At 38.5% G+C, this 18,322-nt stretch overlaps 1 protein-coding gene across 1 annotated transcript; it reads left to right on the top strand.

Annotated features, from left to right (window-relative positions):
- Window positions 1–527: 527 nt before the first annotated feature.
- LOC131331522 (sesquiterpene synthase Cop-like) lies at window positions 528–1,878 on the top strand. The gene is made up of 2 exons (XM_058365527.1): window positions 528–700; window positions 1,350–1,878. The coding sequence occupies exons 1-2, from the start codon at window positions 590–592 to the stop codon at window positions 1,641–1,643; spliced, it is 405 nt and encodes a 134-aa protein (XP_058221510.1). The 5' UTR covers window positions 528–589; the 3' UTR covers window positions 1,644–1,878.
- Window positions 1,879–18,322: the final 16,444 nt, after the last annotated feature.

Raw genomic sequence — 18,322 nt, 5'->3', positions numbered from 1 at the left:
CAAAAACAATAAAATCAAATCGTAGAAAAGCTGAGTTTGAGTTGATGAGCTTTTCAGTCTAGATTTTAGTTTATAAGCAACTTAAAAGTTGATTTTCATTCTTTTGTAGTAAACATAGTAGTTTCATTTGTCGCTAACTTGTTAATCATATAATCTCACACAGCTATAGCTACTAATATATATTATATCGACTTAGTTATTTCTCGTAACTTATTTGATTTTCAGGTGGGAAGTCAGTACCTTGGATCAACTTCCAGACTATATGAAACTTGTTTATCAAACAGTTTTGGATACTTACAACATTATTGATGATGAAATGGCCAAACAAGGAAGATCATATGGAGTCGAATATGCAAAATCCGCAGTTCGCCTCGAACCTTTTTTTTTTTAATAAGTAATAATACTGAAATTCCGCCCCATACTAACTTATTTTCCTCAAAATTCCAGTTGAAAGATTTGGTTGGAGTATATATACTTGACTGAAGCCAAATGGTATCACAAAGGCTATGTTCCAAGTATAGACGAGCATATGCCAGTTACGCTATTGAGTTGTGCCTACTAAGCTATTTCAACCCTTTCCCTTATTGGAATGGGAGAGTTGGCGACCAAAGAGGCCTTTGATTGGATGTCTAGTTTTCCTTTGATTGTTCATGCTTCATCAGTGGTTTGCAGGCTCGTGGATGACGTATTTGGCCACAAGGTAAGATATACAAGTCCAACGTACAAATATCAAGAGGGAAAAAAAAAACTTGTTAAAATATGATTATTTTTCAAAATATTTTGGATAAAAGTAAAAAAAAAATTCAATTTTTCTGGTTCATCTCGTCAAAATGAATCAATAATCTACAAAAGTTTGGCGCAAAATTAACGAATGCGAATTTTTTGAATAAGAACAAAACCTCCAAAAAAATGTTAACAGTTAAGCGGAACGGAGCCTTAATTAGTATATTAATTTTGATCCACAAGCCACACCACATGATCCAAAATGCTTAAGCTGAATATACTAGTAGTATCTTACATGATTTATAATGTACCCTAAATCACCCATGTAAACTTCCATTATGTGATGTGATATCACATTACTTTATGACTACTTCACCAAACATGGGACATTACATTGTAACCTTTCTGGAAACAGGTTGCAAATGTATGACATTCGATCCTTCGTACCCAAAATATACATAAGCGCTTCCCTAATGAATTTTGATGGCACCCAATCATGTCTTGAGATTCGAGATTCCAACCATGCATGTTGAATGTTGTCAAAGAATTAGGACAAAAAAAAACAATTTACTAGTACTTTGCTACCTCTTTTCCATGCTAACGTTTGTGGTGGTGCAAAAATATAGTTTGAGCAAGAAAGAGGTCAGGTAGTCTCGTCAGTTGAATGCTACATGAAACAATATGGTGCGACAGAAGAAGAAGCTATCATTGAATTCCAGAAACGAGTTACAAATGCATGGAAAGACATGAACTCAGAGTGCCTCCGCCCAACCTCTGTCCCGATTCCTCTCCTCCAGCCACCTCTCAACCTTGCACGAGCTATGTATGTTTTATTCAAGGATGGAGATCATTACACCAACTCTGAAACCATGTTCAAGGGATTTGTGACTTTAGTACCTGTTGATCCTGTGCCAACTTGAAATCTCCCTCGCAAAAATTGAGTCCAAAGATCAAGTAATCAAATGTATGCTTATCATTGCTTAAAGAAATAAAAGAGTCAAATCTGGGATGAGTTTGTTTCTAAAAAAAAATAGAAAAAGAAAAAAAAGAGTCTTCTAAACTATGGCCTTGTCAGCTGAATCCATGTTTTTTTTCTTTTTAAAGCTAGGTTAAGGATTCTCTGTATTTATCTTATGCAATGTATTATTTCCATCAAGCAATATAGTTGTCTTTCGCTGTTACCCTTTGTCAAGTTTTCTTTAACCAAATTTTTGCCGATCAGGAAAAAAAAACGAGCATATTTGTTCAAAAATGCACTCAGACTTTTTGGACACTTGTCGATTGTGATATTTATTTGTGCAGAAAAAATGAGTGGTTAAACATATATTATTGGCATTCGTTTTTTTTTTATAAGCTAACTTGTCCATTTCAATAAAATTATATAAAATCGAATACCAATTTTCTTAGAGATCTTTATTTATTTAATTTTTTTGATAACTGAATGTTCGGGCTAGTTTGCGCACCTCAACTAATTCTGAGGCCTTAAAGATAACAACCGGGCATAATCCCTAATGGCTCCAAGGTTTGAAATGTTTCGCCTATCTCCGTGGTAATGAAATATGCGATTACGTGGAGTAGCATTTATTGCTTTCTTACAACCACTTGGCCAAATCCCTTCAGATTTTTCTAAGAGATCTTTGGCCTAGTCGCAGCATGGGTGCACTCTTTATTTCTAACAACAATAAAGATTCTAATTAATTTTTTTAATTGCAAAATAATTTTTTAGTAATCAAGAAAAGGTACAACGACAAGGGCACACAACATTACACGATGAGACCAAATTTCAACTATGTGTTGGAAAATATTATAGGATATAATATTTTATTTTAAGTGTGAATGAAAATTGATTTATTTTGGAGTTGCATCTTTTCATTGGCACTTGATCGCCGTGGACGGACGCGTCCTTTACGAACATATGTGCTTCTTTCTTTAGTGACTTTTCGTAGAGTTACGAGTTGGCCTATAAATATTATTTCCCTCATTCATTTTTAAAAGCGGATTTTTCCTTCATTCAAGTACATTCATATGAGAGAGTTATAAATACAAGATGGTTCGCCAGGCCCTCCAATTGAAGTGCTGCTTTAGGAGGATTCCGATCAAGTAGTGCTGAGAGACAGACGTCCAATGCAAACCATGAGCACCGTAGCGGGAGCGAAATCTGTCTTAAGTACAAAGTGTCACACACAAACACTCGCCTTGATCACTAATTTGTTTCCATCAATTTTCAGGTTTTGAGTTCCGATTTTATTACATTCATATTGTTGGTTTTATCACAAATAGTAAACATATTTTTCCAACACTATGTTGGCACCTTTTTTTCCTGGACAATCATATGCTACACTTGACCTCACAAAGAGAAATAAAAACCTGGGTTGGCAACGTACCAACCAAAAACAAGCAACCAAATGTCACAATACAACTGAAAATGAAAAATCCGGCCTCTCCTGTCATGAGGCATAACAACTAGCTCATGACAGCCACCAACCAAAACAAAAGATTGTTAGGACCATGAGTGCAGGTTGGGTCCCACATCGGATAAATAGAAAAAGAGTTGGATCTTAATATACAATTGGATGCACACCACTTACAAGGCTTAGCCTTTTTATGTGGAAATGAGTCATTCAATGTTTCTTGTTTATCCAAGAAGTTTGATAAGTTATTGTAGGAGAAATTAGATTGATGTACTTGAATATTGAATTTCTGTGTAGTTTCTTAAATCATTGCATGCTGCAGGCTCGTGAGAAGTTTCTATCGCTAAGGAAAGGAACAAAGAATCATATAGCTACAGTTCTGGAGGAGGTATTATTCAGAAATGATGTGTATCTGGACAAAAAGATAAACTGGTTAAACCTTGTAGAGAACATCTTTTTTCCATAAAATGCTTATATTTTTAAATTATTCCCGGAGCTTCACCATGCAAGGTCTACTTTTGAGCGAGCTCGCTTTAACCTGGTAACTTAATATTTTGTTCTTACAACCATAACTGGCTATCCAGAATCAGAAAATTGTATCAAGTCTACGAGGCTTAGAAATTTGATGCTTTCCAGCTAACTGCTCTTTCAAATGTGGAAGCAAAAAAGAGGTTTGAGTTCTTGGAAGCAGTTAGTGGTACGATGGATGCTCATCTCCGTTACTTCAAACAGGTAAACCATTTTGTGCAAATTTTTTAGTTTCTTGCTGGATTGCTTGTGGACCCCCTAAACCTTGGTTAATTTGTTAGGGGTATGAGCTGTTGCATCAGATGGAACCATACATCAATCAGGTTTGTTGTTATATTCGCCTTTATGGTAACAACATGTGGTGCTTTTTGTAGGTAATTAACCAACTATTTTGAATTTGATAGTTTTTCCATATAAATCAAAGTTTTGGTCCTGGGTTGAGGGTTTTAAGAGGGGATTTCTAGATTAGGTCCTTCAAGCTAGAAGAGAAGTTAAAACTGAAATAAGGGATTGGAAAAAAACACATCTGAGTCGCTTAAATACTTTTTAAATCCATTTTACTGGCTTGACTATATGTGATCAAACTCATGGAGATGGTTCATCTATAGACCCCTCCTGAAAAAACGAGAGGTCAATGTAACGATGATGGCAGGATTCAATCCCAGGTCACGGTTACCGCCTCCAAAGACTAGTTGTTAATTTAAATCCGCCAGCACCTTGTTTTCTTATGCTTCGAATTTGCGTTTGGCATTGAAGAACACAGCTGTGCTCGAAAGTACGCACAAATTTTTATTCCTAACAATAACATTGACTAGGTCAAACTATGCTCTCGTGATCTTGTCTTTGTTTATCCTAGTCTTGCTTATGTTTCTGTTTGTATACTGAATGTTTTCCCAGTTCTACGTCTCAGAATTCACATCATTCTTTGCTAAGCTTACGTTCACAAGTAAAATCCTCTTACAGATCGAGATTCACGAGATTGTACCAGGTGTAGTTTCTTGTATGCGCATGAATAATGCATTGTGCAAATTTTGGATCGGGGCAGAAATGTAGATTCACGAGATGGTGACACTCGTTATTGTATCTTTTTCTCATCTGGTAATTATTTTCTAATAATTCAAAACAGATCTACTTTGATCAAATGCAATGTACATGTCTCTATTCGCCTATAGGGATGTCTCGAACTGAAAACTTCAAATATTTTTGTTGTGAATGTCTAAATATTCATAATTACTTATCAAATAGGGAAAATGATCCAAACTTATGCAAACCAATAAGAACTGTTTCCTCTGACTAAGTACCCATGAACCACGTGGTGCTTGCATGAGATATCTGTTTAGTGATTGAATATAAGTAATCATTGAATCAAATTGGACAATTAGAAAACTGAGGGATGCAGTTTAAAAAAAAAAAAAAACTATTTAAAGAATAAAGCAAAAATTAGAGCAAACTAAATGGGGGCAAACGTACCATATAAACTGCGGAACACAATTGAAATCTGCACACCCCCTCTTCGACAGTATTAGGAGACAAGGGAACTACGTGGTTGTGCGAATTCTGTCCTTTTCTTAACTTTCTTACATCATCTTAGAGACATTAACGATCCCGAGCATCCTTATTCCTTGGAAGAGCTGAAAGTAATAACAGAAGATGCAATTGAACTAGATGCTAGGCGTAACTATGTCAGGTATTGAGAATTCCCCTGTATTGCTGGAATTTTCTATTCTCATACTGGGGACTCACTCTTCTGTTATCTAAACTAAAGATGGTTCTCTGATTCAGGGTGACATTCACTCCAACAGTTGAGCATTGCAGTATGGCAACGGTGATTGGCCTCTGCTTGCGTGTAAAACTCATGCGCAGCCTGCCTTCCCGTTTTAAGGTGTCTCCTTTATCTTGTGGTTAGCTTGGTTGACTACATACCGCCTCTTTGTTAATATAGCAACAGTTGAATTTCAGCAATCTTCTGATAGCATTCAAAAGACTAGCCATGTTACTGATGACGTCTCCTATGTGTGGGCTATAACTACTTGAAAACTACTTTTTCTAAAATTCTTCGAGTTTGCTTGTTGCAATGTTTTTTCTGTCTCAGCTTTATGTTTTGTGTTGAACTTTTTCGCTCGTGATTTCGATGTACATGGATCTTAAGGTCAATATGGAATGTTTTAGACTGTTTCTCTCTCACATTTATGCTTCCGTGTTGCATTACGCGGTCTTTGGTGTCACAAGTCACTAAAACATTTCCCAACTTGTGCTTGTTTTAGATGAATGACTTTCTCATTACTTGCAGGTTGTTTTGTTGAAGCCTTAAAATCCACATTCCTGGACATTGTCGGTATTGGATGCATAAGCTTGCATTTTTCCACGAAGGAGGTTATCACGAAGAGTAGGATTTAGCTTTGAGAGGAATGGTACCAATATAATGGGGTTTCTTAGATACTTTTTAAACAGGATTACCAAAGTTATTTTGTAGTCCTTTTTGGTAACAATTAACATATTGGTTTCATCACCGTTGGGGTCATGCTACCTTGCCCTAAGAAATGATTCAATACTTTCTACTCAAGCTCCATCCTAGAAATTGATAGAAAATAGCTCCTGAAGTCCAAGTAGTGACGAAGTCATTTCTTCTCTGCTAGTCCTAAGGGCTTTAATAAGGCTCCCCGCGAGTAGGCGGTCGGATTGGATCCCGGGATTAGTCGAGGTGCGGATTAGTTGGCCTAGACATCCAAGTTATCAAAAAAACATATATGGTGAATCTTTGGCTGTGGGATTCTCTCGCAACAAAGCTCGGTGAGGTAGAAACCACTTTCCAACTTGGAAGCTATGGCTTCCATTGTTCATTTGTCCCCACCCTCAAATTTTCAACCACAAGCTGGTATTGAGATGGTTTTAAGTGGATGGCTAAAAACTGTATGCCTGATGTACATTGTAGTTCGTTAAGAGTTAACAAAACGTTTTCTTTTTTGGTTAGTCAGTTTTATTGAACCAAACAAAGTACAAGTGCCAAGGGGCATTCCCCAGATCAACTCAAAAAACCTAACAAAGCAACCAAATCCTTCCTACTACAAACAAACATCAGAACAACCTAGCATGAACCTGCACATGCTTAGTAAACACTCTAGCATGAATCTGCAGTCCCTTTCATAATAACCTATTTGCATAAGATTTCTTTATGTTTCTCCAAGAGCTAATGTAGTATCGATATCCAAAGTGATTCTGGCAATAACCCCTTCTTCACCACTGGATTCGTGCTCGACAATCCTAGCATTGTTTAAACCCATATGTGGTTTAACTAGCAGCAAAAGAAAGTTTAGGAACTAAACCATTCAACTTCCCGAGCTTGGCGAAAAGGTGGCCTTCTAATCCGATTCTTCTCCAAGAAGTAACTCCCCACCTTCTTTAGAAACATTGCTTTTATAAATCTTTCATTTAGGCTAAGCCGACCTTCAAGCAAAAAGGGGGAATTCAGTTAAGATCAAAACAGCTTTGAAGTACATAAGTCATGTGCATGTGTGCTTGCTGCTAATGTGAAGGAGAAGAAAGCGAGTGAGCGAGAGACAGAGTGGTAGAGAGGCAGCTTGCGAACTAAGGTAGATATTTCAGTTCAAAAACAGATATAATCATCTACCATTCAACGTAGAAGAGAAAGAAAACAGATGAACCCTTAATAGCTTTGCAGCTGTTATTGCAGCAAAGATTTCAAATCAAACTCAGATATCAACTGGCAGTTGTGTGCAGCCATAAGCATTTGTTGTCCTTGGTGTATATTGTAACAAGCCCAGCTTCCTTGGACATAATAACCAACTCTCACGACTGTCAGACTATTTTCACTGGAGTACATGTGAGGGAAGCAACACAAAGAATCAAAATTATTACAGTTCTAAAATAAGTGTAATAGGATCAAGATATTCATTGCCCTCCATAAAAATTTACCTTGCTTGCACTGTCAATGACCTTATGTAATCAAACACTTTTGCTATTCCGTGTAACTGTCACTTGCTAAAATGATTACTGGAGCTAGACGTTGGTCCACTTACATCGAAAACAAAGCTAGATGAGAAAATACTTTACAAATCCCAAACCGAAATGTCTCATTGAAACGCTTTCCAGCATATATAATCACTAGCGGATGTCCGTGCCTAAAGGCACATCCAAACAAAATACAATCCCAACTTGTCTGCTCTATCCGTCTAATATAACCTACTCACTCTCTGCCTCACTTTGAAAAGCTCATGCCAAAGTAGAGAGAATAAATAAAATGCAATAATTTATAGGTTAGTTACCAACCCTCTTGAAATAATATCAACTTAAAATGAAAAAAATCAGAAGGTCATAAATTGGAAAGGAAAGTGTATATATTAACAAAACAGGTCAAAGTATAACTTAAGGAAACATTCTCCTAATTGGACGGCTACGATCTTAGCTTGAAGGCAATCAACGGCTATAGAGATGCTCATGTTTGTATGTGTAGACAAAAACCGCTATCTATCTAATAAAACACAAGAGTGTTTAGGAATATTCCTTTTCAACGGTTTAGATTTCATCCTGACACAAATTTTATCTACCCATAGAAACAAATTCAATGGTCCAGATTTATTCACCTTTTATATACAAACCAATAGCACTTTAGTAAATAAATGGGATTTGAGGGTTGAGATTGAAACAAATCCAAGGTCAGCATTGATTTGGGTTCAAAATTTGAAATAGAGAATTAATTTTGAGCTCTCATCCCCACACCCCACACGTTTCTCTCCTCTTTCTCCCTCCAGATTATCTCTCTCCCCCCATCTGCTCTCTTTCTAGCAACCCAGTCTCCGACGACCTTCAACGAAGCAACCCAGTCATTGTCGACCCTCCAAGTAAATTGACTCTACACACCACAACCCACACGTTTCTCTCTTCCTCTTTCCCTCTCCAGATTATCTCTCTCCCCCCATGTGCTCTCTCTATAGCAACCCAGTCTCCGATGACCTTCAACGAAGCAACCCAGTCATCGTCTTCGACAACCCTCCGAGTAAATTGACTTTATACATCACAACCCAATCATCCAAATCACCCCTCCTACTTGTACAAGGCCTTTTAAAGCCGTGAGGGCAGGCCAAAACGCATAGGAACTTCACAGTTAAGCATGTTCATCCTGGGGTAGTCCAGGATGGGTGACCTACTAGGAAGTCTATAGGCTTTAGGCATCCAAAGCGAACAATATTGTACAAAGATGGAGCGGGTCATTACAAATGGTATCAGAACCCCGCACTGGGCAAAGTGGTGGGAAGGTTGCGCTCTACTGCTATGGACCCCAGGGGAGGTTGCTGGTCCTGGGGGGGGGGGGGGGGGGGGGGGGGGGGGGGTAGATTGTGACATCCCGCTTTCCGGTAATTCTCTTTCGTGCCACTAAGAAGAGGATCACATACTACATACTAATGAATCGATTTAGTGTTTGAGCCACTAGCTAGCAAGTGCCGTAAGCCAATTTCAACCGGGGTGTATAGTGCCATAAGCACGGAAAAACACTAGTGTTTAATAATACAGATGTCATGTAGACAATCATTGTGCAGAAAATTACATTTGAATCACTTATAAATATTTCAAATGTTGGAATCAATTCGGATGATCAAACCCTTCAATAATTACTCTTGGCCACAAAAAAAATATTCCTGGTTGCAAAAAACTACTCATAGCCGCAAAAAACTACTCATGGCCGCAAAAAAATTACTCCTAGCCGCGAAGAATTACTCTTGGCCACAAATAATTACTCTTAACCGCAAAACATTTTCACGGCCAAGAGTAATTCTATGTGGCCTAGAGAAATTCTTTGCGACCATGAGCATTTTTGTGGCCAAGAGTAATTCTATGCAGCCATGAGTAATTCTTTGCGGCCACGAGTAATTATATGCGGTCATGAGTAATTTTTTGTGGCCAAGAGAATTATTAAATAATTTTGAATCGAAACCACTTGGGTTAGAAAGTAAATTCAACAAGCTTTGTAACGGTTCAAACCACCCGTGAAACGGAGTTCGGGAGTGTCGCAGGAAAGCCCGTAAAGAATGACTTGTTCTACAGCTTTGATGCGCCTCAGGCTCAATTTTGTTCACCCCGGGCAGAGTCCTCAAAATTGCTGAACAAGCCAAACTTCACGCGCATGCTACGGACACTCACGAAATCTAATTTGCGCGTGGTTAGAATCGTTAAAAAGCTTGTTAAATTTACTTTCTAATCAAAATGATATTTGGTCGAAAATTGTTTGTAATTCAAAAGACATGACCAAAATTGTATGTAAACGTTTAAGCCTTTCTTTGAACGGATCTCGATGATGAAATGGTTTTCCATATGCTTCCATGAATTGTGGATGGTCTATAAACTCTGTGAAACACTTAAGCAATGAAGAAAAACATTGAATCTCAATGAAGATCCTAATGGAGAAGGAAGAAAATTCATAGTGTGGAGCCCAGAAATCCTGATGACAGAAACATTGAATGGTTGCATTATAGTATAGTTAAGATTCTGGAATGGGAGGAATCTCCTTACTTTCAGGTAAATAATTGACTCCCCTGCCCATTCAAACAATGTACTTAAAAAGCTCCGGGCCAGTGCTTCTCAAATTAAATTCCAAGAAGAATCAGGTGGCAGCTTCTTAGACTAAAGACACTGATGTTTAACCACACAGTTGCGGATCCATTTTTACTCACGAAGTATCAGATTTCTTACATATAGTCCAAAGATGTCTCAAAATTGAAGCCTCATTCTGCAACTTCCTGAAATCCAACCCCCCGTTCTTTTTCTAGGGTTGAAACAGAAATCCAGCATTCTTTTGCCCTTGATGTATTTAGACAGTTCCTTTCCACAAGAAAGCTCGAAGGATAGTTTCACCTTGACAGAAATCCAGCATTCTTTTGCCCTTGATGTATTTAGACAGTTCCTTTCCACAAGAAAGCTCGAAGGATAGTTTCTCCTTGACAGTGCCCATTCATCCATGTCCTTGCCCCACAATGAAATGTGTTTATCGAATATCGATAGTAGCACCCCAAGAACACTTCAGTTGTGTCAACTCCATTGGTCCCCATCAATGACCCAATCGAGTTAATGATAACTAGGACAAAAACATTATAACAATGTCAGTTGTTTAGTAGTCTTAGAGACTATGCCAAAACGACTGAATGACATTGACGAATACGGAAAAAAATGATGAGTACATGCATAGTTGGCCATTCCTTGTCCTGGCCACTGCAATATCAACCGGCCTAGATAAGCCCCGACATTCCTACCTTCTTGCCGTATCCGTGTCGGACACTCCGAAGACACGCAATGAGGGGACGCATGGGGCAAGTATGGAGCACACCATGTGGCATGTCCAATAAATTAATTTGGAGTATTTTTAAGCTGGGGTCAGTTTAAGAACTCGTTTCTCAAATTTACACGGATGGAAACACGGTAAGCACAGATCCATAATATTGCAAGCTTTCTTTTGAGGTTATGATATTCCAAAAATATAAGGAAAAAGTAGTAGGAGTATGGACAAACTAGTTTTGACCAAATAAAATCGTCGTTTGACTTGTAATATTTGAAAAGGAAACAATAAAATTATAACCCTAGCTACCTTTAATTGGTTTTGTTTGTATCCGATGGCCAGAATTTTCATATCAATAATAATTAAATATCTACTGTACATATTTTTGGTCATGTCTTCCGCCGTGTCTATATCCCTATTATTTAAAATTTCTGTATCCGTGTCTGTATTCATATCTGTGTCCGTGCTTCTTAGGATAAGTGTAAGTTGACCAGATTCCCCTTGTTGACACCATCCATCGGTCGAGTTCTATTTGTCAGTAACATCTAACGGCTTCTTACCTTACAAATTTGGTAGCACGAAAATAAGCCTGCTCAAGAAGGAATGTTGAACTTTAAAGACTTCCCAAAGCTTCATGAATATGTTCCTGATCTTGATTTTTGAAACTAATTCATACAGGAGGTATATCTATATCATTCGTTACTATAGTCAAATCCTAATATTCACTCAAGATTACAAACATATTCCAAACATAGCCTACTTCAGATCAGCCCCCAACAGTTAAAATTTCATAAAAAAACAAAAGCATGGAAAACTTGACAGATGGTGAGTGGGGAAGTGATGATCTGGAATGCAGAAACCAGTTTTGGGACGATCATCTGGATGGATGCCCAGCTGCCAAAAACCTGCTTTTAGGTCAAACTTTGAGAAAATTTGAGCGAGAGGGGAGGGCACTGATGAAGTAATTCGAGCTCGCACGTAAATCGCATTCCAACGATGCGAGTTTGCTTCCTGGCTTTGCGCGGTGCCCATGTGCGCACATAACTCGTATTCCCGAAATGCGAGTTCTCATTAATCCAAACGGTGCCATTGCAAAAGTAAGCAGCCATGAGTCCAATTCCGCGGCCAAGAGTATCAGAGTGCCGCCAATAGTAAAAGCGTGCGACCACAGTTTAAAATAGAAGCGTGGTTCTGTTTCACGCTTTTCGAATAACGTGGCCAAGAGTAAAAGCAGCCAAGAGTAAAATAGTGCGGCCAAAAGTAAAAGCGCGAGGCCATTGTTTACAATAGAAGCGTGGTTCTGTTTCACGCTTTCCGAATAATGTCGCCACAAGCCACACTCTGTAATATTGGTAAACGTGTTCGTGATCCACGCATCTTCTTCTCACACGAATACGCAGGGCTTCCAACGAAACTTGCGTAGAAATTCTCGATCATCTGATCAGGGCAGCAGCAGAACACCATAATTCCTCGTGATCCAAAGAATTTCCCTCATTTCAGCTTCTTCATCATTCTATTTCCCTCTTTTGCAGCATAATTCCTTCAACTATTTCCCTCATTTTGCTCGGTGGATGAAGATGATTTTGTGGGATTTTAACTAAGAATTTCTTGCACCACTTCCAGTCCAGCTTCAGGGACGTTATTTGGGTAAGAGCCTGATTACTATGCTTGATTATTTACTAACTCATACAAGTTAATTATCTTCTTCTTTTAATTGAATGAGGGTTCATTGAGTAGTGGATTGTTCTTCCACTGGAATTGTTCAGTAGGGAAAACAATCTTATAGTGGGTATTCTGCTAGTTTTTTTTTTTAATTTTTTTAATTTTATGAAATCTTGTTGTTAGGTAGGTGTTTGATTTCTGAAATTCTCAACTGGTAACCTTCAACTATTTCTGATGTTTGTATGCTTCTTTGCCATAGTAAGATAATGGTGCTTGTCAATCCTAAGGTATCCAACAAGAGTAATTTACAATAGCCGGTCGTTATGAACACTTAACCCTATATGCCAAGATTTTGAGTTAAATATCCAAAGCAAGTCGTGTGTGGGACACGGATACACAAGGTCAGATTCTCGGGTTAGAAAGTAGATGCATAGATTGTGCTCAACTTTGCAACCCCAGTGACTACCCTACAACATTTGCAATCCTAATCTGAAAACTTTCATCGGCAAGAGTGACAGGATGAGCAATAGCAGCAAAAGTATGAAGAATGAAACAGTGAAATTCCTAATATCATCACGAATTTCCCTGTAATTGGAATTCAATAGTGAAGTTTTGAGTAGTCTTGTACCTTGAGTACAACCCAGTATTTATTTAACTTTAATCAAGGGCAGAGAGTGAAACAATGGAGACATAAGCTTCACCGTGGAAACAGAAACAACCTGGATCGCCAGTTGAACTCTTATAGCTTTGCAGCTGTTATTGCAGCAAAGATTTCAAATCAAACTAAGATATCAACTGCCGGTTGTGTGCAGCCATAAGCATTTGTGGTCCTTGATGCATATTGTAACAAGCCTAGCTAGCTTCCTTGGACATAATAACCAACTCTCGCGACTGTCGGAGTGTTTCAACTGGAGTACATGTGAGTAAAGCAACACAAAGAATCAAAATTATTACAGTTCTGAAATCAGTGAACAGGATCAAAATGTTCTACAGCTTTGATGCGCCTGGGGCGCATGCCTTTGTGCCCCGGGCGGAGTCCTCAAAATTGCCAAACAAACCAAATTTCGCGCGCATGCTATGGACACTCCCAAAATTTGATTTGTGCGTGATTAGAACAGTTAAAAAGCTTGTTAAATCTATTTTCTAATCGAAGTGGTTTTGGTCCAAAATTTTTTGTAATTCAAAAGACATGAACAAAATTGTTCGTAAACTTTTAAGCCTTGCTTTGAACGAATCTCGATGATGAAATGACTTTCCGTACGCTTCCATGAAAGGTGGATGGTCTATAAACTCTGTGGAACACGTAACCAATGAAAAAAAAACTTAAGAATAAGGGATTTGAGCATTGAATGAAACTTAAAACTGTGTTATTGACTTAGTGGCTCCGACGATTTCTACAGTGGTATTCTTTCAACCCTTTTTCCATGAATGAAACAAAAATATTTTTATATTCGGATCCCACCATATTTTAATACTTTTAAAACCCTATTTATCTATATAAAATAGGTCTTGATCCGATTTAAAATGAGAGAGATGCGAGTGTTTTACCGAAATGAATTATTTTTTGATCCACTAAGGGTAAAATGGTCACTTCTTCTAATGTATAAATAATTTTCAATCGAAATTACTTGGGTTAGAAAATAAATTTAACAAGCTTTGTAATGGTACAAACCACTCTTAAAACGGAGTTCGGGAGAGTCCGGGACAAGCCCGCAAAGATTGACTTGTTCGACAGCTTTGATGCGCCTCAGGCGCAGCTTCATGCGCCCCAGGCGCATGTCTGTGCGCCCCGGGCGCAGTCCTCAAAATTTCCGAACAAGCCAAACTTTGCGCGCATGCTACGGACACTCCCAAAATCCGATTTGCGCGTGGTTAGAACCGTTGAAAAGCTTGTTTAATCTACCTTCTAATTGAAGCAGTTTCGGTCCAACATTATTTGTAATTCAAAAGACATGACCATTTTACCCTTAATGAGTCGAAAAACACGTCATTGGGATAAAAGGCTTGTATTCCCCTCATTCTTAATCGATCGGATCAAGACCAATTCTATGTTGATGAATATGATTTTCAAAGTCCTAAAGCATGATGAAAATGAAGAATGAAAATAACAAAGTTTCATTTATGAAAAGTTAGTCGCGCGGAAGCAGACCGTTTTAAAAATGATCAGAGCCACTATAAAAGCAGTTCGATTTAAAGAAACTTCCTAAAGAGTTTTCCAACCACGAAAGATGTACATGAAGTTTGGAATTAGGTTTTCTATTATATTTTTCTGGAGTTTGTCACACCTCACATTCACAAGGAAGAAAAAAATAAAATATATGCTCGGATGTCAACTTGTTTCTATCTTAAGTTGAACCGCATAGTATAGTACTAGTCCGGAAGCACCGTTGCGTGATGTTCTAGATCACTCTAGAACTCATCGAACATTTACGTGGGAGCCATACACTTAGTCATGGGTCCCACAAGAATGCATGATGGTTCTAAAGCGATACAGAGTATCATGTGGCGGTGCCTCCGGACTGCTGAATAATTATACCATAGTACACTAATACCCAAACACAATTTGCTTTCCCCCTCTAAAGATGATAAACTATATACTCATACTAGGGTGAGCAGTAAGTAGTAATATTTGTGGAGGTCAAGCTTATAGGGCTGGTCTATTATTTGGTCAGTTCCCATTTTGGTCTATTCGTGCACCATGTACCTTTATGCATGGCTCATCAACTTTAGTAGCTTAATTGCTAGGCTGTGTTTATTAATGTGCATTTGTAGTAGAGTTATATCTTTTGAAAGAACACAAACACCAAATTTTATTAGCTAGGCATATGAATCCATCAGGTTCTTAACTCCCTTGAACAATGAATCAATTAATGTGGAATGTGACCATCTAGTGAGAGTCTTGGGCCGTAACATGTGAAAGGTCAGAAAAAAGAAAGTAAAAGTGTGACTTAGGGCTGCAAACGAGATGAACCGAGTTGAGCTTTAGGATGTTCAGCATCGTTCGTTAAGTTCTTAAGCGAACTCAAGCTGTTTGACGAGCTAAACTTGAGCCGAGCTTCCCTGGGTTTAAGTCAAACTCAAACGGGCCTTCACCGAATCGAGTCTCGAACAGTTCATAAACTGCTCGGTTCTTGGGTTGAAACATTAATCCAGCATTCTTTTGCTAGTTCCTTTCCACAAGAAAGCTCGAAGGGTAGTTTCACCTTGACGGTGCCCATTCATCCATGTCCTTGCCCCACAATGAAATGTGTTTATGGAATATCGATCGTAGCACCCCAAGAACACTTCAGTTGTGTCAACTCCAATCGAATTAATGATAACTATGACAAAGACATTATAACAATGTCAGCTGTTTAGTAGTCTTAGAGACTATGCCAAAACGACTGAATGACATTGACGAATAGGAAAAAAAAAATGACGAGTACATGCATAATTGGCCATTCGTTGTCCTGGCCACTGCAAGATCAACCGGCCTCAGTTTTAGATAAGCACCGACATTCCTACCTTCCTGCCGTATCCGTGTCGGACACTTCGAAGACACGCAATGACACTCGGGGGACACACGGGCACATATGGAACACGCCATGTGACATGTCCTATAAATTTAATTATTTTTAAGCAGGGGACACTTTAAGAACTCATTTCTCAAATTTGTACACCGATGAAAATACAGTAAGGATAGATCCATAGTATTGCAAACTTCTTTTGGGGTTACGATATTCCAAAAATAGAAGTTAAAAGTAGTAGGAGTATGGACCAAACTCTCGTGATTGTCGGACTATTTCAATTGGAGTACATGTGAGGGAAGCAACACAAAGAATCAAAATTTACTGTTACAGTTCTGAAATCAGTGAATAGGATTAAGATATTCATTGCCCCGACCCCCATAAAAATTTAACTTGCTTGCACTGTCAATGACCATGGAGTGTCTGGGACAAGCCCGCAAAGATTGACTTGTTCTACAGCTTTGATGCGCCTCAGACACAATTTCATGCGCCCCAGGCGCATGTCTGTACGCCCTGGGCGCAATCCTCAAAATTGCCGAACTAGCCAAACTTCGCACGCATGCTACGGACACTCCCGCAATCTGATTTGCGTGTGGTTAGAACCGTCAAAAATCTTGTTAAATCTACTTTATAACCAAAGTGATTTTGGTCCAAAATTGTTTGTAATTCAAAACACATGACCAAAATTGTTTGTAAACGTTTAAGCCTTGCTTTGAACGAATCTGGATAATGAAATAGCTTCCCGTATGCTTCCATGAAATGTGGATGGTCTATAAACTCTACGAAACACTTAAGCAATGAAGAAAAACTTAATAATAAGGGATTTGAGCATTGAATGAAACTTAAAATGTGTTTTTGGCTTTGTGGTTCTGACGATTTCTATAGTGGTATGATTTCTACCCATTTTTCATGAATGAAACCTAAATATTTTTATATTCGGATTCCACAATCTTTTAATACTTTTAAAACCCTATTTATCGATATAAATTAGGTCTTGATCCGATTTAAAATGAGAGAGATGCGAATGTTTAACCGAAATGAATTATTTTTTGATCCACTAAGGGTAAAATGGTCACTTCTTTTGATGTATAAATAATTTTGAAACGAAGCCACTTGGGTTAGAAAGTAAATTCATCAAGCTTTGTAACAGTTCAAATCACCTGTAAAACGGAGTTCGGGAGTGTCCGGGGCAAGTCCGCAAAGATTGACTTGTTCTACATCTTTGATGCGCCTCAGGCTCAATTTCTTGCGCCCAAGGCGCATGTCTGTGCGCCCCGGGAGCAGTCCTCAAAATTGCCGAACAAGCCAAACTTCGCGCGCATGCTACGGATACTCCCGAAATCCGATTTGCACATGGTAAGAACCGTTAAAAAGCTTGTTAAATCTACTTTCTAATCGAAGTGGTTTTGGTCCAAAATTGTTTGTAGATCAAAAGACTTCCTAAAGCTTCATGGATATGTACGTTCCTTATAATTTGTTCCGGATCTGCTGAAATAGTTCGAGGTCGTGCGTCGAACACGGCGTCATTGCTACCCTCTAGGAAGTGAAATAACTGGCGCCCATGCGGGCATAGAACTCGTATTCCCAAAATGCGAGTTCTCATTAATCCAAATGGCGCCGTTGTAAAATTAAGAGGCCAGGAGTCAAATTCCGCGGCCAGGTGTCAAATTCCACGGCCAAGAGTAAAAGCGCGCAGCCATTGTTTAAAATAGAAGCGTGGTTCCATTTCACGCATTCCGAATAATGTCGCCACAAGCCACACTCTATAATACTAGTGAACGTGTTCATGATCCACGCATCTTCTTCTCACACAAATACGTGGGGCTTCCAATGAAACTTGCGTAGAAATTCTCAATCATCTAATCAGGGCAGTAGAAGAACACAATAATTCCTCATGATCCAAAGCATTTTCCACATTTCAACTTCTTCATCATTCGATTTCCTTCAACTATTTCCCTCATTTTACTCTGTGGATGAAAATGATTTTGTGGGATTTTAACTAAGAATTGTTTGCACCACTTCCAATCCAGCTTCAGGGACCTGGGTAAGAGCATGATTACTATGCTTGATTATAACAAGTTAATAATCTTCTTCTTTTAATTAAATGAGGATTCATTGAGTAGTGGATTGTCCGGAATTGTTCAGTAGGGAAAAAACACAGAGGATTTGAAAGAGAAGGATGGGCAATTATCGAAATGATGTGTTAG

Source organism: Rhododendron vialii, chromosome 6a, assembly GCF_030253575.1.
Source record: "Rhododendron vialii isolate Sample 1 chromosome 6a, ASM3025357v1".
NCBI classification, from domain to species: domain Eukaryota; kingdom Viridiplantae; phylum Streptophyta; class Magnoliopsida; order Ericales; family Ericaceae; genus Rhododendron; species Rhododendron vialii.
Note: the sequence above shows the minus strand (reverse complement) of the source record. Positions and strands in the feature narration are given on the sequence as shown.